We start from the raw sequence: 13,586 nt of genomic DNA on the forward strand, positions 1-13,586 counted from the left end.
AGGTGTATGTGCGTGTGTGTGTGTGTCTGTCTGTGCGTGTGTGTGTGTGTAGAGCGATTCAGACTAAACTACTGGACCGATCTTTATGAAATTTGACATGAGAGTTCCTGGGAATGATATCCCCGGATGTTTTTTTTAATGTTTTCGATAAATGTCTTTGATGACGTCATATCCGGCTTTTTGTAAAAGTTGAGGCGGCACTGTCACACCCTCATTTTTCAATCAAATTGATTGACATTTTGGCCAAGCAATCTTTGACAAAGGCCGGACTTCACTATTGCATTTCAGCTTGGTGGCTTAAAAATTAATTAATGACTTTGGTCATTAACCATGGGTGAAACCTAGGAAAATCAAATTGACTGACATTTTTTTTAGGCGGGGGTCCAGGGGCCGTTTAGGCCCTGACGGGGTACGGGGCAGGGCCCCGTTAGGGGGTCCAGGGGAGCAACGCCCGCCGGCCGAAAACGAATTTTTGCATTATTCATTGTGATTTTGTGGCCTTTCCTGGCAAAAAAATACACTATCATGCAGGTCAAAAAACTACCTTCAGATTCTAATGATATGGTAAAAAGGGTAAACAAAATCAAAACAATTCACAGAAGTAATCATTTTTGTGTGTATCCTTTCACACTTGCATCTTCCAACACAACGACACAATTGATAACAATTAACATTGACAACAGCCATACTACATGAAATAGAAAGTGAACAACTGAACAACTGAACAACTGAAATAAAAGTTCGAAATATTTAATTATAAGAAGCAAACATTGCCAGACAGGCATTGAAATAAATGATGAAATAGAATGTCACACATGCAAACAGCATGATGTAGCACTGCACAAAGTAGCAACTAAGCAGTAGCATCTCTTATACAGTGGAACCCTTCTCTAAGACCCCCTCTCTAACGACTACCGCGTCACAACGACCCTTTTTTTTTAACCGATGTGTTTCCTTATATAGTTGTCACCAGTGTAGCGACCACCCCGCTCTAACGTCTAAGGACCGACCTAACAGCTTGTGTGACGACTTTGTCAGACAAAGCCAAGACTCTCAGCCGGTCAGCCTAACGCATCACGCGTAAGCAAAGGCACTAAACCGCTGAGAGGTGTGATGGGTGGGTGGGCTGAGTAAACATCATAAACCAATCATCGAGATCAAAGGCAGGTCCATTGTGATAGCTGGGTGGCCTTCTTAAAAAACACTGACCTTCTTCCCAGGGGTCATTGACCCAGTTTTAGCTACGAGAGGTGGTTCCCCTTTCATATCTGAGAGAGGAAACACTTCATGCACCCGGGTCAGTGACCGAGTTTAACCTATGGGGAGTTTAACCTATGGCGCGGTCTCTTTGATGTCTTGAGAGGAAACTTGGCCAGGGTACTGTACTGAGATCTAAGGGTAGTACATGCACCAAAACTGGTGGACACCATCGACAATGTCAAACATGAAATCGAAGCAGTTTGCTTGAGGAAACGGTCGTCAGCAACTCAAACTTCTCTGTTTTCTTTTTTTAAGAAAATCTGAGGTGACTTTCTTTGTGGCCCCCTGACCCCGCCCCCTCCCTCTGTAAGGACCCCCCTCCATAAGGACCGATTTTTGTCAACATTTTCAAGGTCGCTAGAGAGGGGTTCCACTGCAGTGCAAAGTTCTCAAAGAAAAGCACTTGAGTTTCAAGCACTGCCAAACTTATCACACACAGTTTTAGCAGAGACATACATATCTATGTCTCTGGTGTTAGTTTCATGAACTCCAACCAGTCCCATCGCCATTTGTTGGCTAGACCAGCATCAATAAGATCTGTCCGTGCGTTTTCCATCAAAACCGGCATCTTTGTCGCAGAAATCGTGTCACCACTTCGTAATGCATGCCAAAACGCGAGGGAACTCTTTTTTTTATCGTGATGCAGAGCGAATCCGAAAGCAAAGTAAAACCTCACATACGGGGTTTACCGCGAGTTTCTGGGCAAACTGCAACCGGTTCACTATAGCAGTTCGAAAACGCGTTCCGCAAGTAGTTTCGGTTTTTTTTTCCTCAATTTTTTTTCTCTCAAAATTGCGGATTGACAGACTTATTGTCAGATTGACGGATTTCAGTCAATTGACGGGCTAGTTTCACCCATTTAATCTGAAAATTGTTAAAAAAAGCAAAAAACAATTTAAAAACCGATCCAAATTTACGTTCATCTTATTCTTCATCATTTCCTGATTCCAAAAACATATAAATATGTTATATTTGGATTAAAAACAAGCTCTGAAAATTATAAATTAAAAAATTATGATCAAAATTAAATTTTGGAAATCAATTTAAAAACACTTTCATCTGATTCCTTGTCTGTTTCTGATTCCAAAAACATATAGATATGATATGTTTGGATTAAAAACACGCTCAGAAAGTTAAAACGAAGAGAGGTACAGTAAAGCATGCTATCCTTCTCAGCGCGTGTACACGCAAGCACAAGACCAAGTGCGCACGAAAAAGATCCTGTAATCCATGTCAGAGTTCGGTGGGTTATAGAAACACGAAAATACCCAGCATGCTTCCTCCGAAAGCGGCGTATGGCTGCCTAAATGGCGGGGTAAAAACGGTCATACACGTAAAATTCCACTCGTGCAAACCACGAGTGCACGTGGGAGTTTCAGCCCACGAACGCAGAAGAAGAAGAAGAAAACAATCTTTTAAGAAAAACTAATGCATCCTTTTAATGCTAGTGTACTGTCGGCTCAACTGCGACTACCCAGCCAGCATGATTCTGCGTGACGCATGCGTTATTTCTGCGTTTTTCATGCGGGGATGCGTACGGCCTCGTGACACCTTCGCTTCGCGCGCGTTACTTTTCGCCAACTTTTACGCAGATTGTCGCATTCGAAACGACTTCACCACGCAGTGTTTAGCACGCATGGATTCAATGAAAAGGTGATTGCAATTTTTGTTTTTCCTAATTTTATACCGTGGGTTTATGCATTTACTTCATGAAATAATTTATTATATTTTATGTTATTAAAAAATATTTACTTTTAAATTTTGGTTATGAATAGTTATTCTTCTTCAAAAACTTCTAGGTTTTTTTTTTAGAAAAAAAATTGCATAAAAACTTTCAATCCGTTATTTTTCAGTTTATCTTAAGACAGTTTCGGTTAAAAAAAAATGCATTTAAAAGTTTAATAAAAATATTTTTATTTTATGTAATGGTTTTCCCATTTAATTTTTATATTTAGTCAAGTTTTGACTAAATATTTTAACATCGAGGGGGAATCGAAACGAGGGTCGTGGTGTATGTGCGTGTGTGCGTGTGTGCGTGTGTGCGTGTGTGTGTGTGTGTGTGTGTGTGTGTAGAGCGATTCAGACTAAACTACTGGACCGATCTTTATGAAATTTGACATGAGAGTTCCTGGGTATGAAATCCCCGAACGTTTTTTTCATTTTTTTGATAAATGTCTTTGATGACGTCATATCCGGCTTTTCGTGAAAGTTGAGGCGGCACTGTCACGCCCTCATTTTTCAACCAAATTGGTTGAAATTTTGGTCAAGTAATCTTCGACGAAGCCCGGACTTCGGTATTGCATTTCAGCGTGGTGGCTTAAAAATTAATTAATGACTTTGGTCATTAAAAATCGGAAAATTGTAAAAAAAAATAAAAATTTATAAAACGATCCAAATTTACGTTTATCTTATTCTCCATCCTTTGCTGATTCCAAAAACATATAAATATGTTATATTCGGATTAAAAACAAGCTCTGAAAATTAAATATATAAAAATTATTATCAAAATTAAATTGTCCAAATCAATTTAAAATCACTTTCATCTTATTCCTTGTTGGTTCCTGATTCCAAAAACATATAGATATGATAGGTTTGGATTAAAAACACGCTCAGAAAGTTAAAACAAAGAGAGGTACAGAAAAGCGTGCTATCCTTCTTAGCGCAACTACTACCCCGCTCTTCTTGTCAATTTCACTGCCTTTGCCATGAGCGGTGGCCTGACGATGCTACGAGTAAAATGGCATTGCGTTCAGTTTCATTCTGTGAGTTCGACAGCTACTTGACTAAATATTGTATTTTCGCCTTACGCGACTTGTTATTTAATCATTTGGTTATTACTAACATTTATTTGCTTAATTGTTATCCTGATTATTTTTATCTTAAAATAAATATGATTATTTTAATTTGTATTATCATTATAATTGTTTTAGTATGTAATATAATTATTGTAATGGGGATTTGGTATTGTTGTAGGAATCAGCTTTCCACAAAATAATGTCGTGGAAAAATCTAGGCAAAGCATAATACAAATATTATATGAACAGAAAAGATAACTGAAATCTATATGAACACCCATAACAAAACGATAAAAACATTTAAAAAATTCAGATTAAACAAAAAAATGTAAACTAAAGTAACTTTGAAACTAATTATCTACTCAAAATAAAGGCTGATGTTAATGGTTACATAAAATTTGTTCTCAGCATATTTTCATTTTATTTTATTTTGCTTTGGAAGAAAATCTCTATGAAAGTTCAATTTCAGGGGAGACAGTTACCTTGACTGAAAAGAGCAATTTATTGAAGTTATTTCCCTTGTCAATCAGACAATCTCCAACTTCCTGTTGGCAAGAAGTCTGTCAAATCCACATTGTATCGGCGTTTTTTTGCTTTTTCTTCATATTGACTTGTATTTTTGACTTGCTTATTGGATGCAAGGTAATCTTATCCTTCTCTCTGAAATGAAGATTGACTTCTTTCAAGAATAGGTAAGTTGATCAACTGAAGGAAAGATTTGGGAATTTGAATTTTTGATAGCTCGCGGCTTCGGCTTCCGAGTTTGATTCCAGAGAGAATTTCTCACACTTTCGATTTTTTTTTCGCCTAGAAGAACACTGTTCTATTCATTCATGTTTGTTTTGTCTGAAAGATGGATGAATGAACTAACTTTTCCAAAAACATAAAGTTGATTGATGCAGTGGTTTGTTTTTAAGGAGTTGTGGAAGAGTGAAAATACCATCCGAATCCCGATTCGCGGGTCGCTCACGGCACCATAAAAACTGAATTTTCGTTTATCATTTTATGTCTCATTGTCTGTTTCTTGGTGAACTTTGGTTGGTTCCTAATCTGGTCGAGTCATTGCGGCAGCAGTTGTCAGGAGCTTTAGTAGTAATACTAATAGGCTCTTCATAAATCTGTTTTTTTTTATTTGTATCTTTTTATTTTTCCACAGATGTTCAACTTTCAGTTCCGCATACTGACATAGACTCATAGTGGAATATTCTGTGTCTGAGTCTCGGAAAAGAGAAAAATTACCCTTGTTCCCGAGGCATGCATAGACTAGAGAGGCAGGCAGAGGCTGTGTCAGCGTGTGCAGTGATAAAGTTGAAAAACAGATTTTTTTGAAATAAAAAAATAAAAAAAATACATTACAGAGAAAATAAATATACTAATTTAGTGAAATTGAGATGCTTATATTTAATAATTAATATTCCAGTTTTGATGTTTGCGTGTTACTGTTACTGTTAGGTTTGGGAATCAATGTGATCCTATTTAACTTCCAAGTATTTATTTTTTCAGAAAGCTTTGACTTGAGTATGACGGTGCTCACTGCTTGTTTGAACTGAAGGTGAAGAAAGCTGAGATGGACAGTGACCTTAACACCGCCACCGATGCCAGTAACGCAGACTGTCGTTCCGTCCCGGCAAGGTGAAGATGAACAGGTATGGCTCGATAGCAATGAGTGTCTCATTTAGAGTCATTGATAGTGACACTGACAGCGTCTTTTTGTTCTGTGACTTTGGCTTATTTTGTGTTTTATTCTTTTAGTTATAACCAGATGTGTCAAACAAATTCAGCTGATCTCTTTTACTGTTTTAGTGAAACAAATGTATTGTTTCCAGCAAAGGGAAAAAAAATCGGGTGGGGGCGGTTGGTCGATTTTATTTTTATATTTAAATTTTTATTTTATTTTAATAGTTTTATTGATGTTTGTTTTTAATTAACACAGGCATCTCATTGATGAGAAAGTGTGAACTGTGTCCGCGGGATGCCAGAGAAGAGTAACTTTTCATCCAAAGTCTGCAAAATTGAATTTAAAATTTAACCTTTTTGATGAATATTTTTGAATGAATACAAAAAGTTCTAGTGTTTGGAGGAAAATTTAAGGTCAGTTCAACTTTAAACAATGATTTTTAGTGTGTGTTTGTTCTTCTGTCTAAAAAAAAAAAAAAAAAAAAAATCTGCTTGAAGTAAATACACACAAAAATTTTCATCTCCAACTGCTGAGTCCCTACATCTTATTACCCCATCAAATGCCACTCTGTATGCCCCTTTAAAAATTGATTGCAATATATATATTCCTCATCTTCTCCTGAATTCATTCAAAAATATAGAGATGTCACGTTTACTTTGAACATTTGCTCAGATTGTTTTTTAGTGCTGATGGTTTCTTTTCAGGCCGACAGATTGTCTAAAATATGTATTGCTTCATGTAAATGTCTTTTTGTTCTTCTTTTCTTCCATTCAGCGGACACAAGACTACGAGCAGAGCAGAGCGGCAAGATAAACATCAGTTCTTGCTGCTGGAGAAGGTTCTACAGGAGCAGATGGACCTGATGCGACTAATTTAGTAATTGGTCGCCAAAGAATCATGGTGGAGCCAGAGCCTGTGCTACTGTTCGATGGAGTCATCTTTTTACTGTTGAGTGTGGAAGATGTTGAAGGCACATGATGGATCTGTCGAAGGAGTGATCACTGGTAGGTGGCTTTGAATGCTATTGTTAAAGCAGACCAGTCATGCCTGTGCTATTTTCCCCAGATAACTGTAGCAAGATCTTGTGAGAGTGACATGTTATTGTTAGACGCTCTTTAGGCTTTAAATGTTACCTTGAGTGTGTGCTTTTTGGAGGATGCCAGATGTCATCACGGTTCACGGGTGTATCTTAACTGTTCATCAGTTCTCAGTCATGACCAGTTTCCCATTATCCTGGGAATTCATGCAAGGTTTATGCGTATTGGTCACATTTGTGAATTTAACCAACACATTTTGATGATAAAACTATGCTTATGGGTACGCACAATGATGGGCCTCTTTTTCTCATGTGGGGTGCGGAAAATGCATGCACCACTTTGTTTTCTGTGATCATTGCATCTGTGAGAAATAATGCAAATATTGCTCTGTGGCCAGAGCTGCCATCTGCTAGGTTTTCAGGGATGTAACAGAAATTGCTACGCTGTTTCCTCAAGTTCAAAATTGCAAGTGCTACACTCAAGCAAATAATCACAAACATGCAACAGTGCCTTCTTGTGAGTTCTGATTCTCACTTTGTGTAGGCATCGGATTATGGGTCAGAAAAAAATTGTCCACACTGAATAGTATCACGGTTGACGCTCTCTTCTAACTATGTTTGTGCTTTCCAAATGAAGATTTGTGAGATAGTATTGAATGATTGATGCAGGTCACCTGAGGTGTGTGATTACATTTTATGACAATGCTACACTCAATCACCATTTGCTCTTCTGAAAACTTTTTTTTTTAAAGCAAGTGCGATTATTGATTTTTTGTTCCAGGTGACAGTATGATGCTTCCAGATTGAATTGTTTGTATGTGAAGAAGAGCTGTCTGAATATTTGATTTTTGGAATTCAGTTGGCTTGTTTTGTTTGTTTCAGATCCATGACCATGAGCTCGGTGTGGTTGGTGGACATGAACTAAAGACGACTACTGATGCTGTGATGACGAAGGTGTTCCATAGGCTACACGGTTGCTGACAGGGGGCTCTGGGGGAGGGCAGGGAAAGAGACCATGGTGTACGCTGCGACTAAAAGCCATCGACAGTGAGTTGTTTTTCATAATTTGTAAAATCATCCTGGTCCTTTTAGGAAGAAGATAAAATCCATGTCTACAAAACAACAAGTTATTTCTGTCTCAAATTTTGTTCTTTGGAATCAATTTTAAATTTGCCATGTTTCACATGTGAATGATAGTTGTCAAAGCTTTTACGCTTAACATTAAATTGCTAGAAGCCAAGTTCCTGAGCTCATTTGTCAGTGTCATGGATTTTCGACTACATACGAAATAAGGATGTTAGCAAACGGTATGATGTCGTCACATATGCGTCTGCACGTCACAGTACATGTATTATGAATTTCCGAAGGCCCCCAAAGAAAAAGTCATAGTAAAGGTAACTTTAACCACTTGACTGCCTTATGACGGGTATACCAGTCATGCGCTTGTGCAGCCGCAGCGCCTTAGGACGGGTAAACCCGTCTTCTCCGTTCCGGGATTTTCCAGAAATGCTACGTCACTGCTGACACACAAATAGCAGCCAATGGCTTGGTAGGATACCTCATTCTCATGAATAAACATAAATGGTGACGCGGTTTTGCGTTTGAAGGCTATTTTCGGCCTTGTCGACAGGGTATGGGAGAGAAATCTCGACTCGTCAAAATGGCTAACGGTGACTGTCGACCGGGCCCTAGTAGGGAAAAACAAAGCCGGACTGACGCTACAGGCGGTGCAAATGATTATGGATACTGACAGGGGAAGGGGGAGATCTTCTTTCGGACAATTCGTTGGAAACAGGTAGATGACAGTGATTATAATCCTTTCTTGGAGCGAGCAAAACAGCCACCTGTGTTTGATCCACAGGCACCGGAAGATGCGCCGGGCTGATTTTTCAAAAGTTCATATTTAAACATCATTATAAGCCAAACTAATTATCATTTCCATGATTAGACACTAAAAACAGATTCTTGGTTCAATTTCCTTTAAAAACAACATAGGTTTTACTTACCTACCTACTGCCAGTTTGAAGCTAGATTTTTTTGTGAATTATTACACCCCAAACTCCAATATTCCCTGGCAGTCAGGAATGCACATACCCAAGTTTTGATTGGCAGCGAAAGGGTTAAAACAAATATTAGGGTAGGTATTTTTTTTTTACTTCTCTTCTACAAGGATTACAATGTGTTGTAATTTCCTAACTCAAGTATAGTTGGTGTGTTGTAAAAGCGTATGGTGTGTATGCAAGTTTGTGTGTCTGTATGATTTTTAGCAAGTTTACAGGCGTCAGGAAATAAACTTGAGACTTTTCTCAAATCAGTGATAGTTGTTTGATGATCTAAGTTCATGTTATTTTTTTGTTTTGTCATGCAGAGGCTGTTCCGTGAAGCTGTACGGGTGCCACAGGTCAAGACCTTGAAGACGGCCGTTCAAGACTGGTTTTTGGAAGCCTGTGATAAAAGAAAGAGACAACAGGCCATGGAAGAGCCTTCATGATTTGGTTTGCAGTAATTGAACTTTGTAATCTCTGTAGGCTTATTTACAATGCTAGTTGCAAAAATTTGATGAATGTAAGATTTGACTCGCCTGAGAAATTGCTAGTGAGTAATTGTATTTCACAGTTCAGGTCTGTGTGGCTGATGGGTAATGTACAGAAGAGTCTGGGGTTTTGTTGGACATTATTTAAGCTAAGCTTTAAACGTCACACTCTTCTACAGATGATGTTCAGACATGATGTACCCTTTTAGGTTGTGTCAGAACGACAGAAGACTAAACTGGAAGTGCTCAACTACCATTACTATCAGTGGAGACGCATGGATGCATTTGAACTTTTCTTGTGGGTATCCCATACTAAAAATATAGAATACATGATTCTGGAAAAGCTGTTCAAGGGCACTTACACACTATATTCGATTTTTAATACACGACTCAAACCTTCAGGCTAAATTAAAATGAATAAAATACAAGTATAAAGAGTTCAGAAAAGAAGAAAACAAAAAGTGAACAAATAGAAAGAAAAGGTTTTAACAATTCCTTGTCATTTATGGGAGTCGAACGCAAACAACCTAGGCAGCTTGAAGGAGACAATGCATGATGCGGGTTTTTGTTGTTCTTTATTATTTTTTGGAGTTGAGTTGAGAATTTAGAAGCGAGACTAGAAATATATATTTGTTTTTTTGCTGTTAAAACCGTTATGATTGGATTTCTATAGATGTAAGTCTTGGTGCACCTGATAAAAATTTAGCCCTTGAATGCAGGCAGTGTAAGGTAAATGAAGCAAAGTTCTCTCCGAAACAGCAAAAAAAATGCATTTCAATTATATTGATCCTCGCCACCTTATTTTGTTTGCTGAGCAGCTGGCCGCTGGAGACTTGTCTATCATTTTGTGAGTAAGCTGCGTGTTTTACATCCATTTTGAGATGGCAAACCTATGTTTTACGCAGTCTGATAAGTTTTTTTTAATTTATGAGTTTTATGTCATGTTTTTTTTTTAATTTATGAGTTTATGTCATGTTGGTGTGCTTATACATATCAGTGGAGAAGGGGCATTGAATAAGTGTTTCTTTTTGATATTGTTCTGAATTTTGACTATTAGCTGGCATTTTACCTTTTGTTTCATTATTGTAGTTGTTACTTTTGTGTAGTGAAACTTGATAACTCACTGCTGCCCATGTCTAGGTTGTGTCAATTGTTTTTTCTTCACTGAACGTACCACTGATTATCAATGATGACATCAGGGTTTTGTTCTGTTTTTTCTCTGGCATTTGAATTTGCTTCAAATCATTGTGACCTTTTTTTTTCCATGCAAAGTTACTGGTATATGTGAATATGTTAACACACTTTAAATCAAAACCTGAAATGTCTCCTTTTTAAAAGTAATTTTTGTAATTTCTTTTATTTAAATGGTACACATTCACATGATTGTCTCCCTTTTTTTCCTTTTTTTTTTTTCCTTTTTTTTTCTCTCTCCTTCTCTTATTTTGTTTTTTTCTTTCTTATTCTTCTGTTTGTTCTTCCTTTTATCTTCTTATCCTCTTTCTCTTGCTTGTTCCTTGTCCCAGTATGCTTTCACGCCGCCCCATCTAATTATTTTGTGCTCCATCCACATCTGAATTTCGTTCAGCTGCCTTGTCCGAAATGTGTGTGGGGCACATACGTTTAATGTCAATGTTCATGTTTCAAGTTCCTTGCTTTGTGAATTGCATACCAATGTTTTATGCAGTCGTGATAGATTCTAAATGTATGTGTTATCCTAGTTTGGTGTACATTGACTGGATTTCGATCCCTGGAGAATGGGCATTAACTAAGTGTTTGTTTGTGATATCATTAGTAATCTGAAGTTCAACTATTAGCTGGCTTGTAGAACTTTTTTTCTCTTTTTGTTGCTGTTCTGTATTCAAACATGTTGATACAACTCACTGCTGCCTATGCCTAGGCTGTGCCAATTATTTATTTATTTGTTTACATCAATGTGATATAGTGACGAGTGTACATCAAAATTCTCTCTTATAAGTTATACTGGATTCTTCACTGCATGTACTACGGCGTATCGATGATGACTATCAGGGTTTTGTTCTATTTATTCTTTGTTCTGCCAATTTGAATTCTGCTTTGAATAGTATTTTGATCATTTTTGTTTCCGTGCTGCTGGTATGTCAAAATGCAGTGAAATTAAAACCTGGAAGTCACAATGGCAATAAGCGAGATTCAAATCTCTCCTTTGTTTTAATCAATTTATTTGACTGCATTTTTGTTTTAGAACTTGTACATAATTATGATCATCTCTGTTATCGAACCTGCACGCTTGACCTTTGTCTTTCTGGATCAATACAATGTTGTGCACTGACCATTATTTGTTTGTGAGTGCGTAAAGCGGTTGTGTGGTCTGCGTAAAATTGTGTAGGTCAATCGTGACATCTGCGTGGAGAGTGCGTCAAATGCGTGAGAATGCGTAAAGCAATTGTGACATCTGCGTGGAGAGTGCGTCAAATGCGTGAGAATGCGTACAGCAATTGTGACATCTGCGTGAAGAGAGCGTAAAAAGCGCGTAATGCCTGAGAATGCGTCAATAATTTGTGACATCTGCGTGGAGAGTGCGTAAGATGATCAGGACATCTGCGTCAAGAGCGCGTTAAATGCGTAAAGCAATCGCGTCGTCTGCGTGGAGAGCGCGTTAATAGCGTGAGAATGCGTAAAGCAATCGTGACGTCTGCGTGGAGAGTGCGAATTTGTCTTGGTGTCAAATAAGCGTGCGCTGGAGGTGCGTATGGTCTGCGTAATCTGAGGGAAAACGAGTGTGTCACGCATGTATTTCGCTTTGCAAAATCGCGCGCGTTACGCATGCGTCCAGTGCAGTTGTTACGCAGAGTTTGGCGACTGCGACACGCATTCGCTGCGCAAAATTTTGCTGGCTGGGTATTGCTGGCGGACAAAGCAGTTCTTAACAATACCAATTTTTATGGATAGGTGCCGAATGGCACAGGGTATGAATGCGGGCGAGTATGAATGTGTGTGTCTGATTTTTACGTGGTAGCACAGGTTTTCTATTTTTCACATAACGTTTCCTTCTTAAAGTTTTTTAACCAAAGGTGGTCCTAAGTTTTTAACATCTTTTGTGAAATAATTATATGAATTAAAGATTACACTTTTAATGGCCCCCCCCCCCCCCAAGTTACAAGTAAGACAACGCATACGACCATAACTATTCCTTTTACAAGGATTGTAACATATATACGTCTTATTATACCCCCACCCCCATCCTTATGGAGAGTGGGTCCTGGGTCCCAGTCGTCGGGGGGGGCTTGCTTGCTCGGCCTTACCCTATTCCTTTCCTCCCTTTTTTATTTTTTTATTTGGAAATATCATATTAACCCAGTCCTGTCCTTAAGAGGCTGACACACCATGCCTATAGGACACTAATTCTTTTTTAAAAAAAAATGGCCCTAACAATACGCGCACAGAACAACCCTAAGGACTGAACAGCCACCACCACCCTCCTTACACTGACACAACACCACCACCCTCCTTACACTGACACAACGCCACCACCCTCCTTACACTGACACAACACCACCACCACCACCACCGACAACAACACAACAACAACAACAGTATCCCGCCAACTCCTGCAAGGGTGATGACAACGAAGGAATGTACAGGAGCAAAACCCACAACAAGCTTAAATCAAAAAGGAACAATCTAAGAGTCAGAAAGAAGACAAATAAACAAAGAAAACAAATACTTAAAACTTACCTGCCAACGACAGCACGAAGCACGCACAAAGCAAGATGTTACAAGCAGAAGACGCCATAACTATAGCCTATTCGGTGCAGACGATCTAGACGAAACAAATACAGAACGCAAATTCTTCTTCACTTTGGCTGCGGCTGCGGCTGCTCGAAACTTGTGACAGCAATTTCCCGAGCGTCTTTATATATACAGTAAGATGTCAAAGCAACCCACACCCTCTCCCATCCCACATTTCTGCCCCCCCCCCCCCACACACACACACACACACACCAAATCTCCCTCCCCACTATCCTCCGCAATACAACCCCCCACCCACCCCCTTTCGTGTAATCTGTACATTCGAGTATCCTCGTGCATTAATTGTGTGTTGCGACAGAAGCCTCACCATAACAATTTCATTGTGTGAGGCTGTAACGAAGAGGGGCGGACTGTGACCATAGCTGCCAACTTTTCCAAGATAAAAATAGGGAGGAATGAGCGTCTCGGCGCAAAGCGAGGGGGGTCCGGGGGCATGCCCCCCCCGGAATTTTTTTGAAAAAAGGATGCAAAATGGTGCAATCTGGTGCATTCTGA

At 38.9% G+C, this 13,586-nt stretch overlaps 1 protein-coding gene and 1 long non-coding RNA gene across 2 annotated transcripts in view; one reads left to right on the top strand and one right to left on the bottom strand.

The window, feature by feature from the left end:
- Positions 1–13,180, bottom strand: part of LOC138973622 (uncharacterized) — a 21,577-nt gene extending 8,397 nt beyond the window's left edge. Inside the window, exon 1 of the mRNA XM_070346341.1 lies at positions 13,017–13,180. Coding sequence (XP_070202442.1) covers positions 13,017–13,074 — 58 coding nt within the window. The 5' untranslated portion in view covers positions 13,075–13,180. The remainder of the gene's footprint in view (positions 1–13,016) is intronic.
- Positions 4,909–11,611, top strand: LOC138973620 (uncharacterized). The gene is made up of 3 exons (XR_011458083.1): positions 4,909–6,737; positions 7,652–7,816; positions 9,138–11,611. It is a non-coding gene; the product is annotated as an uncharacterized lncRNA (long non-coding RNA).
- Positions 13,181–13,586: the final 406 nt, after the last annotated feature.

This window comes from Littorina saxatilis, linkage group LG8, assembly GCF_037325665.1.
Source record: "Littorina saxatilis isolate snail1 linkage group LG8, US_GU_Lsax_2.0, whole genome shotgun sequence".
NCBI classification, from domain to species: domain Eukaryota; kingdom Metazoa; phylum Mollusca; class Gastropoda; order Littorinimorpha; family Littorinidae; genus Littorina; species Littorina saxatilis.